The following is a 24,199-nucleotide window of genomic DNA, read 5'->3' as shown; positions in this document are numbered from 1 at the left end:
CACTGCCCAGTCTCTGCCTCCCTCATGCCCTGAACTTGACCTCTGAGTTCCTGACCCTGGCTAAGGAATTCAACCTGGGCTCCCGTCTCAGTGCTCCAAGAGAAACCGCTGTGGGAAGGAAATGCGTCCCTAGCCCTCTGCTACCCTCAGTCTCCTGGGTAACATGTAAACAGTCTTCCTAGAGACCCTTCACCTGCACTGGCCTTACAGGATTTCCTGAGTCGTCATCAAAGATGAGGAGTGAGTTTCCAACATTGATGGAAATAAATTTCCTGCAGATGATGCCAGAGTTGTAGCAGTTTACATTTTCTACAATCACAGAGAAGCTGAAATCTGATGTGCTCTGAGGAGAAAATAAGTTAGTCCAATAAAGTCAGAGAGAGAAGAAATCTTCCTGAGAGACACAGAGGTAGAGGAAAAATGGATCTGAAATGGTTTTGAACCCATCTCTACTTCTTATTAACTGCATGACCTTGGGCAACTTACTGCCAAAGCTCAGTTTTCTACAAAGCTCAGTTTTCTTTTTGGGTAGCTAGTGTGCAGAGGGTAGCATGTAATGACTCCCAAGAAATAGCTGATTAACGAATAAATGCCTACACATCAGGAAGGACTAGCGTTGGCAGGAGTGTGGGGTGAGGTGTGATGTGATACACTGTTGACGGTGGTGTAAGTCTTTCTGGGGGACAATGTGCCAGCACTGAAAAACATTTTGAATGTGCATGACTTTTTATACAGTGAATCCACTTTTTAGAATCTAGACATATGTTCACACAAAGTATTCACTGCAGCATTTTTATGTTTAAATATTGTCAACAATTCAAACGTCCATCAACAGAGAATAATAAAACAAACCAGAGCACATCCATTGTGTAGAACTCCATGCAGTTGTTACAAAGAAAAACATAGACCCATACGTGCCAACAATATGAGATAATGACCAAGGCATTCCATAAGGTGAAAAAAGAAAACAGCAGATTCTTGTTCATATAAACTATACAAAGTGTTAGTGTGAGTGCGCGCATGTGTGTGTGTGTTTGTGATCTCATGGAAAGTGGTCTTGGGGGATCACCCCAGGCTGCTGGGAGTGATTACTCAACAGAGGCTAGGGACAGAACAGACGTGAAGGGGAGTATTTGTGTTTATATATACCTCTGTATTGTTTTAAAAGTTAGTGAAGAGCATGCACGACTTTTGAAATTAAAATAATAATTTTTAAATAGGGTGAATAATCTTTATATTGTGGAATTATTGAAATTCTGTAAAAGACCCCAGTACAGTGCCTGCCCATATCTAATTTTTTTATCATCGTTGTCAGTGTTACTCTTACTACTACATAATGAGATGGGCAGGCCCTTAGCAAAACTGATGTCCCCTGGGTGTCTCTGGCACTCTCCACCGACCTTGTTGGTGCCCCTTCTCCCTTCTGGAGGGGGCCTGCCTTCACTGTGCCACCTCATACCACTGTTCCTCTCCTTCTGGCTTTAGCATGTGACTTTTTAAGCACACCAACTCTCCAGCCACATTTCCCGGTTCACACCTGACCCCAGCTCTGCCGCCTACTAACTGCCTGAACTTTAGCAAAGTATTTAATTTCCCTAAATCCTGGTTGCCACATCTCTAACACTGGGCCACGAAATCGTACTTCGTATGGTTGTTGTTAGATCAAGTGAAATAATCGACAAATCTGGCTCACCAAACCACCAGGCACATAATAAATGCTCCGAAAGCATTAGCTCTTATTATTACAGACAGAAGATCCTTGGGAACCCAAGGGGTGAGACCATAGTGGTGAGCGGACAGGCAGTGAGTGGGTGATTTGAAGACTGGTAGGCTCTGCTGAGGCTACTTCTCAACACTTATTTCAGTCTTCGGACAGCCACAGCCCAGGACTCGGAGTCTTCCCTGCACCCCACAAGCTTCAGACTGGGGTCCAGGGCACTGACATGCCGCCAAGTCCTCGGCCTTGGCTGCTCGGGGTCCCCACGGCAGACCACGGGAGCCAGCTGGGCAGACACCTCCGGGAACTCACCTTGATGAGGTGCACTTTGCACGCCCCCACGAAGTCAAACGGGAGCCCGTCAAAGGTGCGGTAATGCCGGTCACCGTAGGCCGTGCAGGTGGAGGCACAGGGGTGGAGAGCGCACTGGAACGAGCCCTGCTGGCACACGCTGAAACACACGCGCCCAGACCAGCTCTCCAGGCACTGCCAACCCACACCTCTAATACCGACGGCAGAGTCGTCGCCTATTGAGTGCCCATTGTGCATCCTTGGGCTAAAGAAGTCCACAAACATGACCAACCCCCAACAGAAGCCTGGAGGAATGGTGGGGGAGAATCCTGACTGGAGTGAGTTTACGAGAGAATGGGAAATAGTGAACTGGAGACAATAAGTACAGACAAATTTGAGAAGTTCTGTGGCAAAAGAGGAGCAGAGAAATGGAGCCATAGCAAGCAGAGAGGAGAAAGGCCATGGACATCCTCTGCCAGAGAACCAGGAGAGCTTCAGCCCCGGCATGGGGCAGGACAGGCCTGTGCTCTAGCTAACTGGATGGTCTCCAAAATGGACCCTTCTCTGCTGGACCCTGAGCCCCAGAGTTAAAAGGCTTCTGGCTCACATCAGACTGTCCCTAGCTCATTCTCAACAGTGGAAGTAACCAAGTTTATTTTCTAGTACAGGTCACCAGTTTAGCATTATTTAACCCATTCTTCAGAGCTCTCTCCATCCCCCATTGCCCCTTTCCCTGAGACCAAAGCAAGGCTGCCTCCTATACTCCATACACCTACCTTCACAAAAAACTGAAAGTCCCTAGGTTGCGGAAATATCACCCAGAGCTAATGGGGGAGGCCTCAAGCACCTTCTCCGAGCTCAGTGTGGCTCTGAAAGTACCAAGGACAATGGGGAGCCCACTCATCCCCTCATCCCACCTGTGACTCTTCAATCTAGCCAGCTACAGTGCACATGAATCTTTACACTTTCATATACACATGTCACTAATTAAGGCTGACAATAGTCCCTAAGAGAAGCCCTTCCTTGGCCTATAAGAGATATAATAACTCAGCAAAGCTGGAAGGCTAGAAGGGATCACACAGAACACACACTCTGAAACATCAAACTAGAACCAATACAACACACCTAACCTGAAACGTCTTTACGCAGGATCTGGTGCCCAGCCTGTCTCCTTTGGACAGTCATTGGAATGTGATGTGGTCCCAAGACAGGAAATGGGTTCCACTGGGGGTGGGGGTGGCTCCACTGGAATGAGCTGGCCAGATCTCTTCAGGGCTCCTGGTCTTCTCTTCTTCCCTCCCCACCCTAGTCCAATGATTTTAGCTGTTCTGATTAGGTCATCACCCAAGGATGGCAGGAGCTGAGGCTGAGTGGCTCGGAGATATCCCCTGGCTCCCCAAGGCGGTGGGCAGGGTAGCCACAGTCCTTCAAACCCAGCCAGGAAGGGAAGAACCCTGGGATTCTCAAAGCCCTGGGCAGCCCCGGCTGGGCCCTCTGCCCAGGGGGAGTGAGTGTAGGGAGGGGCCACATGCCCTTCAGTTACGCTCTGTGCATCAGGAACCTCTGAGGGCATCTGGTAAAGGAGGCTGCAGAGGGAGGCGCCCAGCCTGGGAGACATGGTCTGAGGCACCCTATTGGCTTCTGGGATAATCGCAAAGATTTTGGTGGGGGACTCTCAGCTCTCTCAGAAGCAGAAAACAGGAGAGACTGGGAGAATGAGCTGCTTTTAAAAAAACCACTACAGACACCCCCAGGAGCCAAGCCTTTGGAAGGTGAATTGACGTGAGTTAGGCAGAGCAATAGTGCAAGCCTGGCAGGCTGTGTAGGAGGCTGATCCTCTACCTCTCTTCTGCCCCCCACTGACCGGTTCAGAGAAGTCTCTACAGAACCGGCCCCCATGTCTCTTCCCACAGAATCCAATCCAGGTGCATACACTCCCACATACGTATATTTATATTAATGTACATACACTGTGCAAATATATGTAAGTATACTCACAAATATGTGCACTTTCATATCTATAAGGATGTGCACATTCATAGGCAAACACAAACACTTATGCATACTCACAAGTGAATACAAAGATGTATACCCAACACATGCATGCATTCACGCATTTCGCATATACATATTCATAAATACTAAATGGATGCATATGTGCACAAATATATGCAAACACATCCATATACATATACAAATTCATAATTATATTTATTTAATAACATTCAGATTTATGAATGCCTACTTGGTCATATACATATGTACATATGCATGCACATTTACCTACAAATGCTTATGCAGTCACATGCATTTCGGATTTAGGCCCACACTTACGTGTTCACATAAATATGCAAACACAAAGCCATGGTTACAAACAGGCATTACATGTATTCACATATATGTCTGAACAAACTCATATTCATATACTCACAAAAACACCAAAATATTCCTTTCTGTGCACACATATATGCAGGCAGCCTTCTATACAACACACAAGCACACAACATGAATATGAACATGGTCAAAAGGGGAATGCTAAACTGTACTTGTGATCCTGCAACCCATATCCACCCCCACCTCCAGCAAAAAGCGGAGTCTGGATGGGCCCTCACTTACCAGGTATGGCAAGGAGACATGACCTGGTCCCCAGGGAAATACTCCTTCCCCTTCCAAGTGCATGGGCACTCCTCTGGCAAGAAGCATGCATCCCCGTGTCTGAGCAGGCTGCAGGGACACAGCAAGCAGAGGGTCAGAGAGTGCCCTACCATGTCTGCCATGTGTAGAGAACCCCACATCCAATTGGATGCCCTGGGGTGGCTCACAGCATTTACCACAGAAGAAAGTAACCAGTTACCATTGGGCAGGTTACCTTCTCTCAACTAGGTTCAGAGGCATCTCTGTACCTGGAAAAGCCAGGCACATACTGGGCAGAACTCAGAAGTCTCTGCCATCCATCAGAAAGCAGGGCTCAGCTTTACCAGCCACATTTCTCCTGGCCAGGCTGGATGCCAGCTGCTCTTAGGCACCAAATGTATACTAATGAAGAGGCCATGGACACGAGCAGTGATCTTTCTGCTCAGACTGTTCATGGGGCTCTTAGATCACAGGTTCATAAGCTGCAGAGCGCCCACCTTCCAGTTTTATTTCCATGAAATCTGACTCATTCCCAAGCAAGAGCCACTATACCCCAATGGGGAAGTAACCAGAGGCAGAAAAGCCTCATAGAAAAAAAGGGAAAAACCGAACTGCTGAAAGGCAGGATGGGTCCCAAAACAGAAACATGAAATGAAAAGGTGGCAATGAGTGAGGACAGAAATTAAATCAGATCACAGGAGCTGGGGAGAAATTCTCCACAAAAACAAACAGAAGAGATCAGGATTCCTAGAGAAGTAAGAATAGAAGAAGGGAAGCTTCCTCCTGGAGGTGAAAAAAACTACACATAAAAGAGCAATCTTAAAAGATGTACCACCTGTGCGGGGCAAGAATCAGGCACAGAGACCTGAGGAAATCTCAACAGTCAACCAAAAGCTGCTCTACAGACACAGCAGTCGGACCAAGACTCAAAGAAGAGCCTGGGATAGGCAAAGTTTTTTAGGACACAAAAGCACAAACCATAACAGAATAAAAGTTTAAAGTAAACATTAATATTAAAACTTCTGTTCTTCAAAAGGCACCATAAAGAAAATGAATATGGAAGACATCAATTAGGAGAATATATTTTCAATACTGTATCTGACAAAGATTTCTACATTGAATATACAAAACTCTTATAACGCAATAATGAGTAGAATATCCAAAACTCTTATAACTCAGTAATGAGTTACAAGCAGCCCAATAAAATGGGGCAAAACAGTCACAAAAGCCACATATTACATGATTCCATTTATACGAAATGTCCAGAACAGGCAAATCTATAGAGACAGAATGAATGGTAGCCTAGAGCTGGCGGGGAAGGGAGACTAAGGGGATTTAGGGAGTCACTCTGGATAGGTACAGGTTTCCTTCAGAGATCATAAAAATGGTCTAATACTGATTGTGGTAATGTTTGTACAACCCTGTATATTAAAAATTATTGATCTGTATACTTTAAATGGGTGAATTGTAGAGTAAGTGAATTGTATCTCAATAAAATTGCTACTTTTTAATGGGGGAAAAAAAAAAAGAAAGAGCCACTGACATTCTCAGGCCAGTATTGCAGTTCTCAGGCCACAGCCCCAGCCCAGATCCAGGCATCAGTGGACTAAACTGGGTCAGGGTTAAGAACACAGACTTCAGCGATAACTAATTTTGGGTTTAAGTCCAGCATCTGTGTAGAACAAATTATTTAAACTTTTACTTTATTTTATCTTTCAAAGTAATACAAGTACATTGTTTAAAAGGCAAAGAGAAAGGATGCTACAGATATTATACTGAAGGAACCCCTTGCCAATCCTTCTCCAGATCCAAATTTTATGCCTGGAGGCACTTTATAGACTATGGTGCACAGTGATAAAACATAAGTAGGGCACAGTGTCTTACAGAGAAGAGACAAATATTGGAATTCACGGCTTCTGAGATAGCAAGAATATGCAGGTAGGGTATAAAATAGGAGGGCGCTGCTGTTTGATCCATAAAGGAAGAGTGCAATTAATGAGGATTTTGGAGATAACACCGTGCTTGGAGAAGTAGGAATTATGACCAGCTAGAAAGGTAAGACCTCCCTGAATGCTCCAGGCCTTCAACTGAGACCCAGGTAAACCCTGCCTTGGGAGTAGAGCTACTCTAGACCAACCTTAACGTATAGACAGAGTGCTGACAGATGGTGAGAATGAGGACATCTTTAAAGATGCCAGCGTGGAAGAAGAGGAGACACATTACATAACAAGGGAATAATGATAAGTAACCATTGACTTCTTTTTCCAAAACGTTCAAATTAGAGGACAATGGAAGAACATCTTTAAAGTGGTGAAAGAAAAACAAATGCTAATGTAGAATTCTATAACCAGTGAAAGTATCCTTTATAAATGAAGGTAAAATAAAGACATTTTCAAAAAACAAAAACTGGAAGAATTGGTCACCAGTGGAGCTGCAATGAAAGAAATGTTAAAGGGAGTTTTTTAGGACTAGAAACTCAGATTCTTACGAAGAGCTTTAAAAAATAAAACATATGTGGTTAAAGTAAAATAATTGGGAAACAGCTGATTATTTAAAGCATAATTGACACGAATGCATTGTGGAGTTCACTATATATATATATATGTAAAATGTATACCAATAAGAGGAAAAGGAGAGGAAGGAAGTATGCTGTTGGAAGTATATATAAAGTGGTCAAATAGTAATTCACAGTGGACTGTGATAAGTGAAAGATAAAAGCTATAATCTATAGAAAAAAATAAAAATCTAAAAACTAGAGTATAATTAAAATGCAATACAGAAGGTAAAATGGAAGACTAAAAAATACCTACCCAAAAAGAAGGCAAGAAAGGAAAAAAAAAAAAGAACAGATGGGACAAACAGATAAATAAGATGGTAGAATTATATTCAATCATATCAACAATTACATTAAATGTAAATTAATAAAATCACCAATTAAAAGGCTAATTAAGCAAGACCCAACTATGTATACTTTTTTTCACAAAAGATAACCCTGAAATGCGATGACACCAGTAAGTAAAAGGTAAAATGATAGATAAAGATATATCATGTAAACCCTAATCATATGAATGATAGTGTGGCTATAACAACATCAGACAAAGTAGATTCAAGACAAAAAATATTGTGAGCATTAAGAAGGAACATTTCATAATGACTAAAAGGTCAATATATTAAAAGCATATAACAATTCCAAATGGGTATGAATCAGAGCATCAAAAGAGGAAGCAAAAAACTCAGACTGAAAGGAGAAAGAGACAAATCACAATTATAGGTGGCGGTTTCAACATTCCTCTCTCAGTAATGATAGAAAAAATAGGCAAACAAACAAGCAAAAAAGCAAGGATTCAGAAGACTTGAACAATTTCAGCAATGAATTCAATTAGTTGTCAGTAGAAGAATTCTCTATCCAATAACAGCAGAATGTGTATTATTTTACAGCAAACGTGAAATTCACCTAGACAAACTATATTCTGGGACATCAAAAAATCTCAATAAATTTTGAAGGTTTAATATTTCTGACCAAAATGAAATTAAATTAGAAATAAGTAAAAACAAGTAAAGAAAATCCCCAAATATTTCAAAAAATTAGTAACATGGTTCTAAATAATTTATGGATCAAAAAAGAAATCAGAAAGTATTAAAAATAATGAAATCACGCCATATTAAAAATTATAAAAACACCTAACAGAAGTGCTTAGAGGGAAATTTATAGCATTAAATGCTTACATTAAAAAATAAGAAAGGATTAAAAATAAAGACTTAAAATAGAAAAAGAAGAGTAAATTGAACTCAATGTTAGTAGTAAAAAGAAAATAATAAAGATGAGAGTAGAAACCAATGAAATAGAAAACATTTTTAAAAGTAGAGAAAATCAATGAAACTAGAGGTTGTTTCTTTGAAAAAATCAATAAAATTGACAAACCCCTCAATAGAATGGAAGGTAAGAAAAGAAAAAAGACTTAAATCACCAACTTGGGAACAAAGAGACATCACTGCAGATCCTACAGGTATTAGAAAGAAAATAAAAGAATTGAATGTACAACATTGAGTTAAAAAATTTAACAACTCAGATGGAATGGACAAAATCCTTGACAAACTACCAAAGCTCAGTCAAGAAGAAAAAAGTAATCCAAATAGCCTGATATCTATTAAAGAAATTGATTTCAAAAATAATAAATTTCCATAAAGAAAATGTTAGACCAAGATGAACTGACTGGTAAAATCTATCAAACATTTAAGGAAGAAATAATGTCAATTCTAAGCAAGTGCTTGCCCCAAATCAGAGAAAGAATACTTCCCATCTCATACTATGAGGCCATCATTTCCCTAAATTCAAAAGCAGACAAAGACAATACAAGTAAAGAAAACTACAGACCAACATCTGTCATAAACACAGAATATAAAATAACATATGACCATCTGGGGTTTATCCCAGCAATGCAAGTTTGGTTTAACATTAGAAAATAAATCTGTAATTCAATACATTAATATAATAAAGGAGAATATATGATGCCTCAATAAGTAAAAGAAACTGACAAAATTCAACACCAATTTATGATAAAAACTCTCAGCAAACTAGGAATAAAAAGGAACTTCTCTGCTATATAATAAAGGGCATCTACAAAAACACTACAGCTAACGTTTTAATTAATGGTGGAAAACTGCTGCACCCTAAAATAAGGAAAAAAGCAAATATTTTCACTTCTATCATTTCTACTCACAAGTGTTTTGGAACCACAATGAGATATTACTTTATACCTACAAGGATAAACATTGTTTTAAAAAAATGGAAAATACCAAGTATTGGAGAAGATGCAGAGCAACTGGAACCCTCGTGTATTGCTGGTGGGAATTAAAAAATGGTAAAGCCACCGTGGAAAGCAGTTTGACAGTTTCTCAAAAAATAAACCATACAATCACCATATAACCCAAAAATTCCTCTCCTAGGTATATACTCAAAGGAATTGAAAACAGAGATTCAGATGCTTGTACACCAATATTCGCAGCAGCATCATTTACAATAACTGAAAGGTAGAAACAACCCAAATGTATGTCAACAGGTAAATGGATAAACAATGTGTTAAATATTATTCAGCCATACAAAGGAATGAAGTTCTGAAACATGCTACAACATGGATGAGCCTTGAAAACATTATGTTGTGTGAAAAAAGCAAAGGACACAAACACAAACATTTATGATTCTACTTATACGACATATCTAGAACAAGTAAATTTGTAGAGACAGAAAATACAGTACAGGCTATCAGTGGATGGAGGCAGAAGAAATGGGGAGTTACTGGCTAATGGGTTACACAGTTTCTGTTTGGGGTGATGAGAAATTTTGGTAATGGATGCAGTTGATGGTAGCACTACAGTGTAAATGTAATTAACACCACTGAATTGTACACATAAAAATGGTTAAAATTGGGGGGCAAAAAGTATGTTGGAGGTTCAACCCAGGACAGTAAGTCAAGAAAAGTAAATAAGAAGTGTGAAGAATAGAAATGAAGTGACGCATGTCAAGTAGTAAAGAAATGAAGTAAAAATTAGAAAGAAGTGAAACTGTCTTGTTTTACAGATGACATAATCATGTACTTTGAAATCCTAAAGAATCCACAAAAAAGCAGCTAGAACTAATGAATGAATTTAGCAAGATTTCAGAATACAAGATCAATAAACAAAAATTAATTGTATCTCTGTATTCTAGCAAGGAACAAATGGAAAATGAAATTAATAAAATAACACCATTTACAATATCATCAAAACCCAAAATATCTATGAATAAATTCAATGACATGTCCAAAACCTGTACATGAAAACTATGAAACATTGCTGAGAGAATTTAAAGAATACCTAATAAATGGAGAAATAATACTATATTCATGGATTGGAGGACTTACTAATGTTAAGATTTCAATTCTTCCCAAGTTTATCTATAGATTTAGTGCAATCCCAAAGTCCCAGAGGGTTTTTTTCTACAAGTCCCAGCTTGTAGAAAGTGACAAGCTGACCCCAAATTTACATGGAAATAGAAAGACCTACAAGTGCCAAACTTTGGGAAAAAAAAGAAAGTCAGAGGACTAACACTTTCTGACTTTAAGATTTAATATAGAGCTTCAGAAATCAAGATGCTATAATAATGGCCTAAAGATAAACAAATAGATCAATGGGACAGAACACAGTCCTGAAATAGACTCACAATTATATGATTAAATGATTTGTTTGCTTGTATTTTTGGCATGGGCAGGCTCCAGGAATCGAACCCGGGCCTCTGGCATGGGGTTAGTTGATTTTTTACAAAGTTGTCAAAGCAATCCAAGGGGGAAGAAAACAGACTTTTAACAAAATTGGGCTAGAACCACTGGATATCCATCAGGAAAACTGAAATGAATCGCGACACCATTTTACAACATATGTAAGAAATAATCTTAGAATATAAGACCCAAATGTAAAAGCTAAATTGCAAAGCCTCTATAGGGAAACACAGGAGAAGATCTTTAAAACATTGGGGCTGACAAAGATTTCTTAGACATGCACAGAAAGCACTAAGCATAAATGGAAAAAAGATAAATTAGACATCAAAGTGAAAAACTTCTGCTCATCAAAAGACACACTAAGTAAACAAACAGGTAAACCACAGACTTGGAGAAAATATTTGCAATACATATATCTCACAAAGGACATATATTCAAAATTATCAAGAACTTCCATAACATATGAAAAAAGCAACCAAATTAAAAACATGGATGAAAGACTTGAACAGACATTTTTAAGGAAGATAGCAAGTGGTCAATAAGAACATAAACCACTAATTATTAGTCATTATGAACAGACAAATCAAAACCATAGTGAGGAGTGACATCATCAACCTGTCACTATAGCACCTGTCTAGTAAGATATTTGCTAGAAAATTTTTCCTTCAGAATCAGCTAATGAAAGGATAAATCCACTTGCTGAGAACTCTGGAGGATGACAGAGACTGGAGAAGGGCTCCATAGATGCTGAATCAAAGAAAAAGAAAAGCAATCCCCAGCAGGTAGGAAATTTCTGTTCCAGACCTGCAGTCCATACTCTTCCCCTTCAGTTGGTCCCATGCAACCCAGGAGTCACACAGAGGCAGCACAGCCAGCAGCCTCCCATCGTGGATGAAAACTATAGAGCCACTCACAGCAGTGAGTTAGAATCCTATGCACATCCAAGTCTACAGAGACACAGGACAGAACACAGGTTGCTGATTTATGCTGCATGCTGCCTACAAAAGGGCCTGGGGACAGGGTAGGGAAGAGAGAGACGATGTGGCAGAACTGTTGGCAAGAGGTGCACACATTCAATCCAGTTTCTGTTGGTTGGACCATCTAAATGCAAAACAGACTTTTCTGGATTGACTCATATTTCTGGATTGACCCAAATTTCTGGATTGACCCATATTTCTGGATTGACCCTATCTGGCTCCCTGAGGTAGGATATCCTAAAGGGAAGAAACTTGAGGGGAAAATCTTCACCAGAAGGAAGAGGTGGGGAGAACGAATTGCTATAAGACAGGATGGGTTCCAGAACTGAAAAGTGTCAGGAAAAGGGGACACTGAGTAAGGGAAAGAATTTAAACAAATCATAAGTGCTGGGGAGAAAATTCTGCACAAAAACAAATAGAACAGATCGAGATTCCTGGAGAAGGAACAGAGGAAAGGAAGCTTTCTCCTGGAGGTGAAACAATTACACAAAATGTGCAGTATTAAAAATTGAACCACATATTCAGGACAATAATCAGATGAAGATGAGCTGAGAAAATTAGAAGTTAAACATGGGTGCTATTCCCTAGAGAACCTCTTTTGTTGCTCAGATGTGGCCTCTTTCTCTCTAAGCCAACTTGGCAGGTGAATTCACTGGCCTCTCCCCTATGTGGGATACGACTCCCAGGGCTGTAAATGTCCCTGGCAATGTGGGACAGAGCTCCCAGGATGAGTTGGGACCCAGCATCATGGCATTGAGAAAGCCTTCTTAACCAAAAAGGGGATGAGAGAAATGTGACAAAATAAAGTTTCAGTGGCTAAGAGATTTGAAACAGTTGAGAGTTTAACCTGGAGGTTTTTCTTATGCATTATATGAATATCCCTTTTTAGTTTATGGGTGTGTTGGAGTGACTGGAGGGCAGTATGTGAAACTGTTGAGCTGTGTTCCAGTAGCCTTGATTCTTGAAGACAGTTGTATAACTAGATAGCTTTTACAACATGACTACGTGATTGAGAAAACCTTGTGTCTGATGCTTCTCTCATCCAGGGTATGGACAGATGAGTAAAAAAAAAAAAAAAGGATAAAAAATAAATAAATAGGTGGCGATAAAGGGTAAAAATTGTGCAGATTGAAATACGAGTAGTTAATGAGAGGGAGAGGTAAGGGGTATGGGATGATGAGTTTTTTTCTTTTTCTCTTTTTATTTCTTTTTCTGTATTGATGCAAATGCTCTACAAATGATAATGGTGATGAATACATAACTCTGTGATGATACTGTGAGCCACTGACTGTATGCCATGTATGGGCTGCATACGTGTGGAGATTTCTCAATAAAAATACTAAAAACAAGCAAAAAAAAATACATTGTGTTGACAAATGTCAGCTATATGATGATACTGTGAACCACTAATTGTACAATTTGGATGATTATATGGCATGTGAATATAAAATATATCTAAAAAATTGCATTTAAAAAGGATCATGAGAGGACATATGAACAACAAATTAGACAACCAATTCCTAGAAACACAGAATAACCTACACTGACTAAAAAAGATCTCAACAGACGAATTACAAGTAAAGAGATTGAATCAGTCATCAAAAACCTCCGAACAAAGAAAATCCCAGGATCAGATGACTTCATGTGAATTCTGCCAATCATTCCAAGAAGAATTAACACCAATCCTACTCAAATTCTTCCAAAAAACTGAACACGAGGGAATACTACCTAGGTCATTCAATGAGGCCAGCATCACCCTAACATCAAAGCCAGGTAAAGATACTACAAGAAAAGAAAATTACAAACCAAATTCTTTTATGAATACAGATGCAAAAATCCTCAGCAACCCTTCTCTGCGTGCAACATAACTCCCAGGGGTCTGAACTTCCTGGTAACGTGGGACAGAAACCCTAGAACGAGCTGAGACTCAGCATCAAGGGATTGAGAAAAACCCTAGAATGAGCTGAGAATTAACATCAAGGGATTGAGAGAACCTTCTCGACCAAAAGGGGGAAGAGTAAAATGAGACAAAGTGTCGATGGTTGAGAGATTCCAAACAGAGTCGAGAGGTTATCCTGGAGGTTATTCTTATGCATTAAGTAGATATCACCTTGTTGTTCAAGATGGAGAGGCTGGAGGGAATTGCCTGAAAATGAAGAGCTGTGTTTCAGTAGCCATGTTTCTTGATGATGATTGAACAATGATATAGCTTTCACAATGTGACGCTGTGATTGTGAAAACCTTGTGTCTGATGCTCCTTTTAGCTACCGTATCAACAGAAGAGTAGAACACATGGAATAAAAATAAATAATAGGGGGAACAAATGTTAAAATAAATTTAGTTTGAAATGCTAGTGATAAATGAAAGCAAGGGGTAAGGGGTATGGTATGTATAATCTTTTTTTTTCTGTTATCGTTTTATTTCTTTTTCTGTTGTCTTTTTATTTCTTTTTCTAAATCGATGCAAATGTTCTAAGAAATGATGAATATCCAACTCTGTGAGATATTAAGAATTACTGATTATGTATGTAGAATGAAATGATAACAACAACAAAAAATCCTCAGCAAAATACTTGCAAATCTATTCTAACAGCACATTAAAAGAATTATACACCATGATCAAACAGGTTTTATCCCAGGTATGCAAGTGTTGTTCAGCATAAGATAATCAATTCATGTAATATAGCACATTAGCAAAATGAAGGGAAAAAAACATATGGTCACCTCGATTGATGCAGAAAAGGCATTTAACAGCATCCAGTATCATTTCTTGATAAAAACACTTAGAAAAATCAAAATAGAAAGAATCTTCGTCAACATGATAAAAAGCATATATGAAAAACCCACAGCTAACATCACATTCAATGGTGAAAGCTTTTCCACAAAGATCTGGAACAAGACAAGGATGTTCACTGTCAACACTGTTATTCCACACTGTGCTAGAAGGTTTAGCAAGAGAAGCTAGGAAAGAAAAAGAAGGAAAAGGCACCCAAATTGGAAAGGAAGAAATAGATGATATTAAATATAGACGTCATATTTTCATATGATATGAATCTACATATGGAAAGTCTCGAAAAAAAATCTACAACAAACCAAATAGGGATAATAAACAAATTCAGCAGTGACAGGATATAACATCAACATGCAAAAATCAATAGTGTTTCCATATACTAGTGATGTACCAATCTGAGGAAGAGATCAAGAAAAAAAATTCCATTTGAAATAGCAACTAAAAGAATCAAATATGTAGGAATAAATATAACCAAGGATATAAAAGATCTGTACACAGAAAACTACATAACATTGTTAACAGAAATCAAAGAAGACCTAAATAAATGGAAAAACATTCCATGTTCATGGACTGGAAGAATGAATATAGTTAAGATGTCAATTCTATCCAAATGATTTACAGATTCAGTGTAACCTCAATCAATATTCCCAACAGCCTACTTTGCAGATATGGGAAAAACCAATTATCAAATTTATTTGAAAGGGTAAGAGGCCCCAAGTAGCCAAAAAAAATTCTTGAAAAAGTAGAACGAAGTTGTAGGACTCACATTTCATGACTTTAAAGCCTAGTACAAAATAGTGGTCAAAATAGCATGGTACTAGCACAAGGAAAGAGATATAGACCAATGGAATCAAATTGAGAGTTCAGAAATAGACTGTCATATCTATGTACCAATTAATTTTTTTTTCATGGGCAGGCACCAGGAATCGAACCTGGGTCTCCAGCAGGGCAGGCAAGAACTCTACCTGCTGAGCCAACATGGCCCACTCATCCACTTGATTTTTGACAAGGCTGCCAGGTCATTCAACTGGGAAAGAAAAGTCTCTTCAAGAAATGTTGCTGTGAGAACTGGACATCTATATGCAAAAGAATGCAGGAGGATCCCTAGCTCATACCATATACAAAAATTAACTCAAAATGGATCAAAGAACTAACTATAAGAGCCATGACTTCAAAAGTCCTAGAACAAAAATAGGGAAGCATCTTCAGGATCTTGCATTAAGCAATGGTTTCTTAGATTTTATACCCAAAGCACAAGCAACAAAAGAAATACAGATAAATGGGACTTCATCAAAATTTAAAAACTTTTTTGCATCAAAAGATTATCATGTAGGATTTAACAAATGAGTGTGACTACTGAATCATTATATTGATATTTCTTTTTAGTCTCTGGTGTCTTAGAGCAGCTAGAAGGAAATACTGTAACCTGTAACATACTTTGAAATTTTTTCTATAACTACTTGTTAAAATGTACTTTGAAAATTTTTACATTTTGTATATATATTTCACAATAAAAAATATTTTAAAAAAAAGATTATCATTAAGGTGAAAGATAGCATTCTCAAAGAATGAAAATATTTGGAAATCACATATCCAGTAAGGGTTTCATATCCAGAATATATATTTAAAAAATCCTACAACTCAACAATAAAAAGACATACACAACTCAATTAAAAAATGGATAAAAGACTTGATAGACATTTCCCCAAAGAGGAAATACAAATAGCTAAAAAGCACATGAAAAAAAGGTCACTAGCTATTAGGAAAATGCAATCAAAACTATAATGAGATGCTATTTCATACCCATAGAATGGCCACTACTAATAAACAAAAAAGCAGAAAATCATAAGTGTTGGAGAGGATGTGGAGAAATAGGAACACTCACTCTTTGCTGGTGGGGATGTTTTAAACAGAATACAAATTGTGAAAGACAGTTTGGTAGTTCCTCAGAAAGCTAAGGATAGAATTACTATATGACCCAGCAACCTCTCTACTAGAGATATACCCCCCAAAAACGGAAAGCAGGGACTTGAATAGACATTTGCACACTAATGTTCATAGTGACATTATTCATGGTTGGCAAAAGATGGAAGCAACCCAAGTATCCATCAACCGATGAATGGATAAACAATATGTGTTATATACACACAGCGGAATACTATTCAGCTGTAAACAGGAGTGAAGTTCTCCTACATACAACAACAAGGATGAAACTTTATGACATTACATTGCGTGAAATACACCAGATACAAAAAGGCAAATATTGTATGATCTCACTGCTTTGAAATAATTAGAATAAGCAAAGTCATGAATTGGAATCTAGAATATAGGTTACAGGAGCTGGGCTGGGGATAGAGGCTGGGGAGTTAATGCTTAATTTGTTCATAATTTCTATTTAGGTGACTGTAAAGTTTGGGAAGTGGATGGTGGTGATGGTGATACACAACACAGATGCAAGGGAATCTGGATCCATAAAGACAGTCCCAGACCCCTAGAGTGAACAGGGGTCCTTTGGCACATGATGATCAGGGGTCTCAGAGGGGCCTACGTGTTCAGAGGGTTCCAGGCAGGAGCTGTGGGAGCCCTAGCCCAGGAAGAGGACAATCCAGGATAGTAGGAAATATCTGCCCTTCTTTGACAAGCCCCTGTGGGGTGTGTGTAAGCTCCTCATGGGGTGATACAGCACATGGTGCCTTGGGCAAATGTCTTCTCCATCCTGACAGAGGGGAAAGGAATGTATATTTACAGGAGATGCTGTTCAATAAGGTTCATTTACATGCATGTTAATGTTTGAGAAGTATAGCCTAACGGATTACAAATTGCTTTCATGATTTTACTGAATCTTTCATTCCTCCAATCACTCTGGAAAGGAGGCACCAACCCCCACTTTACAATGAGGACCCTTAGGCTCAGAGAGGTCACACGGTGAGACCTTACAGAGCCAAGGCCAGAGCCCAATCCTGGATCCCCTTGTTCGATGCTCCTTCCACTGTGCCTCTGGGGCCTTGCCATCATGCCCAGCAGTGAGTGGCCCTTGTTTCCTGACCCCAGGGGTCCTGACTCTTCCTCACCCAGGCTTTTGCTCACAGGGACAGTGCTACGGGAGCCCTCTCAGATGACAAAGGCACTTCCCACAATCATGTCCTGGGGCCTAAATGACAATATGTGGTTAGAAACCTCTTTCCACTTCACTTGGAGAGTGGAGCCTACTGTCCCCTGTGGATTCTCAAGAGCCCACAGGAGTCTCTTGGGGGTGTTTCTGCTGGGGAAGAGGCAGGGTCATAACCCTCATTATGAAGTCTGTGTGGGGAACCAGACCCCGGGCCTCCGGAGCTGGCATGCTTTCAGCAGGGGGCAAGGTTTAGAGTTAGGAGACATGGGTTTGAGTCAAGGTTCCCTGGGCAAGTCACTTCCTTCCACCCTGCCCTTGGCCTCAGTTTCTGTCTCTGTAAAATGGGATTAATGATCCTCCCCTTCCCCTCTCCCATGGTTGCTCTGAGATTGCAGAAGGCAATGATATCAAAGTGTTTTTTATAAACAGTAAAGCTTTAACTGGCTGACCCTCCCCTTCTGTCCTGAAGCTCTGAAGCTCTGACCCCTCCTCTCAGTCTCCTTGGCTGCCGGGACTCCCAGTTGACTTGACTGCCGATCTCTGCCCAGCTGAAGGGCATGGCCTAGCACTGCCAAGTCACAGAGTGATGTGCCCAACTGTCTTCTTAGCCCAGATTCAGAATCAAGAATGTGAACTGGAAGAGCCGGGTCCCTGCAGCCACCACTGGACGACCCAAGGATCTCACATAGCTTTCACGGCAGCCTTTCAGACACTGAATTTTTAATTGAGTGAGGCCTTTCTTTTTTGAGTATTTCAGGGACACCAGCTCTCCACCTTACGTCTTTGATCAGAACTTTGCAAGGAGAGAGGTTGAGAGATGAAGTGTGGGTTTCTTCTCTCTTGGTCTTCAACTCATTGGGCCTCTAGAGCATGCCAGACCCCCCACTGAGTGCTATCACTTCAATTCCTCATTTAATCCTCACAACAACCTTGGAAGTGGTAGACACTAACATTATCTCCATTTTATAGATGAGAAAACTGAGCCTTACACAGTTTGTCAGAAGCAAGGCCAGGTAGAATCCAGGAAGGTGGAATTCCCAAGTCCCTGCTCATTCCTTGCTGGCCCTGGGTTAGTGCCTCCCTGCAAGGCTGTTCTAGGTTTTCCCTGATTTCTGACTCCAGATTCCCTGGTTCCTCCAACCCTCAGGAGTGGAGCACCATGCCAACATGGGAACACATACCCCTGGGGACAGGCACAGCCAGAGAGACAAGGGCCTCGGGCTGGGACACTCAGGTTCAGCAGCTGCTGCTCACACGTCTTCTCCCTGCTCAGCTCAGGGTTGGTGTACAGGTCACTGCAGTTCACAAAGACCTGACCTTCTGGGCAGGCAGCAGCTGCAAGAAAAGAAAAAGGAGCCATGAAGAGCCTGGACACTCAGCAGGATGCATGGGGCATCAGGCTGGTGGTGGGAACCCAGGATGCAGGGGTAGGCAGGGAAACCTAGAGACCCAACACTTGGAACTGGGAGGGATGGGGTTGAGATGCCTTCTTGGGCCCTGGCAGCTCCTGGGATTCCGTGGGTTCCCAGGGAGGGGCTGTGTGAGCTGACATGGGCATGGCAACCATCACCAGTACCAGTCACTGCACATGTCTTCTGAAGCAGGTAGAGCCCCAGACACTCATACACCTCAGCTATTTAATACCACAGTGTCCCTGTTTCCCCATATAATGGAGAGAAGCCTTTTCTGCCTTCAAAAGGCATAATAAAGTGAGAGGAAGTACCCCAGAGGAACGAGGAGAGGAGCTGGAAAGAAGATAGCAGAGCAGCATGACTGAGCAGCCAGAGGACTTTCAAAGACAGGAAGAGTCAATGTCCAATTACCTACTTTTCTGTGACATACCCTCATACCTCCTGTGATTTGTTTTTAGGGAAATGAAGGAAAAGGAGCTGAGCTCCATGTCTGGGCTGGGGTAGAGCAGAGAAAGGGGAATAGCCTTGAGGGGTGAGATGGGAGTGCACAAAGGGGCAGAAATCCAAAGCCAGAAACAACCAAAAGTACAAACACTCTCAGGAACAGGGGGAGGATGTGGGAATCCACAGTAGGCACAGAAGAGGAAACAGTCTCAGAGTGGTGGTGAGAGTTACCCAGGGCGGCAAGGCTGAGTGCTGGCAGGACTTGAACCCAAGGCTGCCCGACTCCAGAGGCCTTGCTCTTCGCCACCCTGCTGTGTGACTAGCATCTGTTTGCATCCATCCCCTTCCTTGTGGGCCTCCTCCACCCCAAGAGACCCCCCTCCGAATGCTCCTTCCCCCACGCACTATCCTTCCTCCAAGCCCCTCGCAGACTGACCCATCACTGTTGCATCCTCCTGTGTCTATTGCCTGGGAGAGGCTCAAAAGCCAGGACTGCCCTCCCCGTCTCTGTGACCCCATGTCCAGTGCTGGGACTGGGCAGAGAGTCATCCTCAAAAGACAACTGACAGCTCAGACTAAGGAACCATTCAGTGCCCCAGATGATCCCCGAGGGAGTCAGAGTCCTCAGCCTCTCCTCAGAAAGCAGACAGGAAAGCAGCTAGGGTGGGGCTGAGGTTGGAACAAGGCTTTGGGATGTCACCATCCAGGCTGGAGCTTTTCCCAAGAGGGCAAGTCATATAGAAGGCCCAGTGTCCACTATGGGGCAAAACCTGGAGTGGGGTCTCCCAATCCTGCTCTGTGCTGGAACTGCCCACTCTCTTGTCCATAGCCTACCACCACAGGGGAGACCCCAGAGTCCCACCCTTCCAGTTATCCTTACCTGGGGCTCTGCTATCACAGCTCATGACTCCATCTTTACAGTGGCTGCAGAGAGAAACAGAGGGCCAGGGGTTAGCCCATCCCAGTCACTGCAGGGCCCCGATATGGATTCCCCAGTCACTGCAGGACCTGAAGACAAGTGACCCACTTGGATCACTGCATGATTCAGACAGATATCTCCACTCACTGTCCCTGGCTCCTTGCACAGAGGAAGGGTGGGTGTCACTTCATGGGAAGTCCTATCCAGCTGCATGTGCTTCAATCAGGAACTTCTGCTTAAGAGGTGGACAATAAGCCTGCTACCTAGGGAGCTCACCAGTGGCCCAGGGATGGGATGTCACTGTCTCCGGGGGGATAATCCACTCCTTGGAAGTGGCAGGAGCACTGGTTCCTATTTAAAAACAACAACAGGGATCAGAGAAAGGTAAGCAAACATGGGAGCTAGGGCGGGGGCTGCCAAAGGTAGGGGCCACAACCCCAGCCAGTCAGGACCATAAGGACACAGAAAGAAGCAATGGCATGTACTGTGGCATGTGACACATTTCCAGAGAACAAGGAACCCAGGCTGAGACCAGGGACAGAGGTCAGGGCTGGGTCTCAAGTTCAAGGGTCATCTACTCAGCTGAAAACTGGGGCTGGGAAACCCATGAGTCATCCATGGAGCGGTGCTGGGGAGAGGCTCCGTCAGGAGGTGGAGGAAGAAGTGAATCCAGGAGAATGACAAAGAAGCAAGGGAGAAGAGAGTTAGGGCAGAGCCAGGTCATTCAGGAAAAGGGAGCCATGGACCTGGAGGTGTCAAATGCTCCAGGTTCTTGACCTCAGAGATACTCCCAAAGGGTGGGACACACTTATCGATGGAGATACTGAAAAGGGGAATGGCAGAGAGAAAGAACGCCAGCCTTGGGGCTGCAGCCTGCTTCCAGGCCTCTGCTGGTGCCTCCCTGCCCCGCCCTGAGATGGCTTCATGCCCTCTCTGCCTTCTGGGCCCACTTGAATGAGTACAGCCTCAAAGGTCTCTGCACTCTCCTAAGGCCAACTTCACTTGCACCAACAAAGGGAGAGGTGGTTTAAGCACAGGGCCACCGCTTCTGGAGCCCATGTGGTGTCAGGGTTGGGGGCAGGCACTCAGCAGCTACTGGTCATTTAACACCCAGCATCTGTTCTGATGGGCCAGTGCCTGCGCCATCCCAGTCATTAGATATTTTGACACCTGGCCAGGGGCCCCGGGCTATGCCCTCCACATACATTATCTCATTCATTCCTCGTAGGAGTCCTGTGGGGTGGTGATTTTTGTGCTTTTATTCTCCTTTGAAGGTCATCTGAGGGCAAAGGCTCTGTCTCCTCCTCACACTTCCCGAGGCCCCTGCTGATGACGGGCATGCGCAGAACTTGGAGCTGAGCAGCAGAGGCTGGAAGGGATGCCTGAACTCACCCAACCCCAGGGCTTCTCAAACTTCTTGTCCCTGACTCCAAAGGACACCTCTCACTCCAGTCATAAGACAGGCTCCCCTTGTTGGCAATACTTAACACAAGGGGTGGGGGAGGGGCACATATGTGCATCTCAAGGAAGGACCGTGTGTTTTGCAAGGGCCTTGGAGTGATCCCCCCCAAAAAAATACCTGCCAAGGGGGCCTTCCTCCCCTCCCCAGCCCACCAGTTGAAGCCCAACAATTAAACATTATATTATTTTATAGATGGAGAAACAGAGGCCTGGAGGGGACCAAGGGCCTTGCCAGCCAAACCCTGGGATCACGCAGCATCACCCCTGCCCGTCCCCTCCTTGCATTCTGCCTCTGGGCCGTGCTGAGAGCACAGCGTGCTCAGCATCAGGGCTGTTCCCTCTGCCTGTAACACTTTTCCCTCACTTCTTTGTCTGTAACAAAAAGGCCTTCCTTCCATGCTCACCTCATGTAAAGTAACAATAACCCCTCCCTACACTCCCAGGACTCCCTGTTTGCACTCTGTTTGCTTCATAACTCTTGTTACCTCCTGAGCTATGAGATGCGCGTTTATTTATTACCTGGCTCGCCACCCTACAATGTGAGCCCCATGAACGTGGGAATCCTGTTTTGTTCATTGCTGAACTTCCAGGGCCCAGAAATGTCTGACATATACCAGGAGGCCAATAAATATTTGTGGAAGGAGAGGGGAGCAGAGGGGAGAAGACCCTCTTGATTCTGTGGAGGGGGTTCTATCCTCTGGGGACATGGGACTGTGGTGGCCAGAAGAGCCAGGGCTGAGGAGAGAGACCTCCAAGGGATGCAGAGAAGCAGGCCTGAGAAGGTGAGATGAAGCAGGGATGGGAAGCTCAGATGCCCTGGAGACTCCAGCCTCATTCCCACCTGACACAAAGGCCCACTCACCTGGGGACACAGAGGTCAGCCTGGGTGTCCAGATAGGTGTCCAGGGGGCAGGCACAGCCTTCCACGCACTCGTCCCCGCTGATGTCACCAGCACCATTAACACCACAGGCCTCGGGGCTGGCCAGGTCCTGGCAGGTTTGTCCACACGGGGCCGCACAGGGGCTGTATTCCTTGGTGGCCTCGCAGGACAGTGCTGCAGCAGGAAGGTGAGCCATGCTTTGTCTTCCTTACCCCCTGATCAGAACTGAGACCCACAGCAGTTAAGACACCTGCCCAAGGCCACTCAGCAGGTCAGGGTCAAGTTGGAATTTCAACTTAAAGCTGACTCCAGTGTCCCACTGACTACCTCAGGGGTGGGAGAGCAGCAGCCTGGGCTCCACTTACCAACTTCAGCCTGGACTCTGCCATCGGAGCTTTCTTTTCCTCATAGGGTCTTTCCTCTTGGGTGTTGGGGGAGGGGCAGGGGGTTCTACCACCCAAGGGCCCTGCACCTACTCTAGTCACTCCCAGTTAAACACACACATGCACAGGCTTGTGAATCCACACACATTTCAGCCTTACTTTGCGGCTATAACACACATGGGCTGCGGAGATGAATTGTGCCACTCCCAGCGGCTTCTCAGGACCCTTTGTCCCAAAACTCAGAGTTGCTCTCTCTGAGTGCCACTGTCCCACTCCCCCAGGGGTGTCCCACCCTCTGTCAGAGTCAGCAGATCCCCAGAGACAGTCCAGCTCAGCTGTTTACAACCATGGCTGCCCATCAGAGCCACCTGGGTAACATGTAAAAAATACCGATGCCCAGATCCCATGGCCAGGTATATATTGTTTTAATTAATACTGACAGTTCAATTATGGATATTTTTTAGTTTCCCTGAGGGTTCTAATGGGTAGCCAAAGTTAAGAACCACTTGCTTGGTGGGTTTAGAGTGTCTGTAAATAAAAAATAATAACGAAGAACCACTGATCCATTCCAACAACCTCTTGGAAAAACTTCAGCTCAGAGAGGGGCAGAGCCTTGCCCAAGATACACAGCAAGTTACCTGCAGAGCTGGAATAGAACCCAGACCTCATTTTGTTTTGTTTTTGTTTTTAAACATGGGCAGGCACTGGGAATTGAACCTGGGTCCTCTGGCATGGCAGGCAAGCGTTCTTGCCTGCTGAGCCACCGTGGCCCACCCCCAGACCTCTTTACACCAAGCATGGTGCCTTTTCATTTACTCCACAAGCATTTGCTAAAGCTTTCAGAGAGGAGGGCTATATACTGAGGCTGGAGACATAGAAGTGACCAAGACAGGGGGGAGGAGTGTGGCCAGAGGTGGGGTGGGG

The 24,199-nt window shown here is 42.9% G+C and overlaps 1 protein-coding gene across 1 annotated transcript in view; it reads right to left on the bottom strand.

The window, feature by feature from the left end:
• Positions 1–24,199, bottom strand: part of OTOG (otogelin) — a 101,875-nt gene that overhangs the window by 54,562 nt on the left and 23,114 nt on the right. Inside the window, exons 21-27 of the mRNA XM_077114782.1 lie at positions 22,874–23,066; positions 20,827–20,901; positions 20,512–20,555; positions 18,957–19,110; positions 4,625–4,732; positions 2,030–2,168; positions 209–343 (exon numbers count right to left, since the gene is read on the bottom strand). Coding sequence (XP_076970897.1) covers positions 209–343; positions 2,030–2,168; positions 4,625–4,732; positions 18,957–19,110; positions 20,512–20,555; positions 20,827–20,901; positions 22,874–23,066 — 848 coding nt within the window. The remainder of the gene's footprint in view (positions 1–208; positions 344–2,029; positions 2,169–4,624; positions 4,733–18,956; positions 19,111–20,511; positions 20,556–20,826; positions 20,902–22,873; positions 23,067–24,199) is intronic.

Source organism: Tamandua tetradactyla, chromosome 8 (assembly GCF_023851605.1).
Source record: "Tamandua tetradactyla isolate mTamTet1 chromosome 8, mTamTet1.pri, whole genome shotgun sequence".
Taxonomy (NCBI): Eukaryota; Metazoa; Chordata; class Mammalia; order Pilosa; family Myrmecophagidae; genus Tamandua; species Tamandua tetradactyla.
This window is presented reverse-complemented; position numbering and strand designations above follow the sequence as displayed.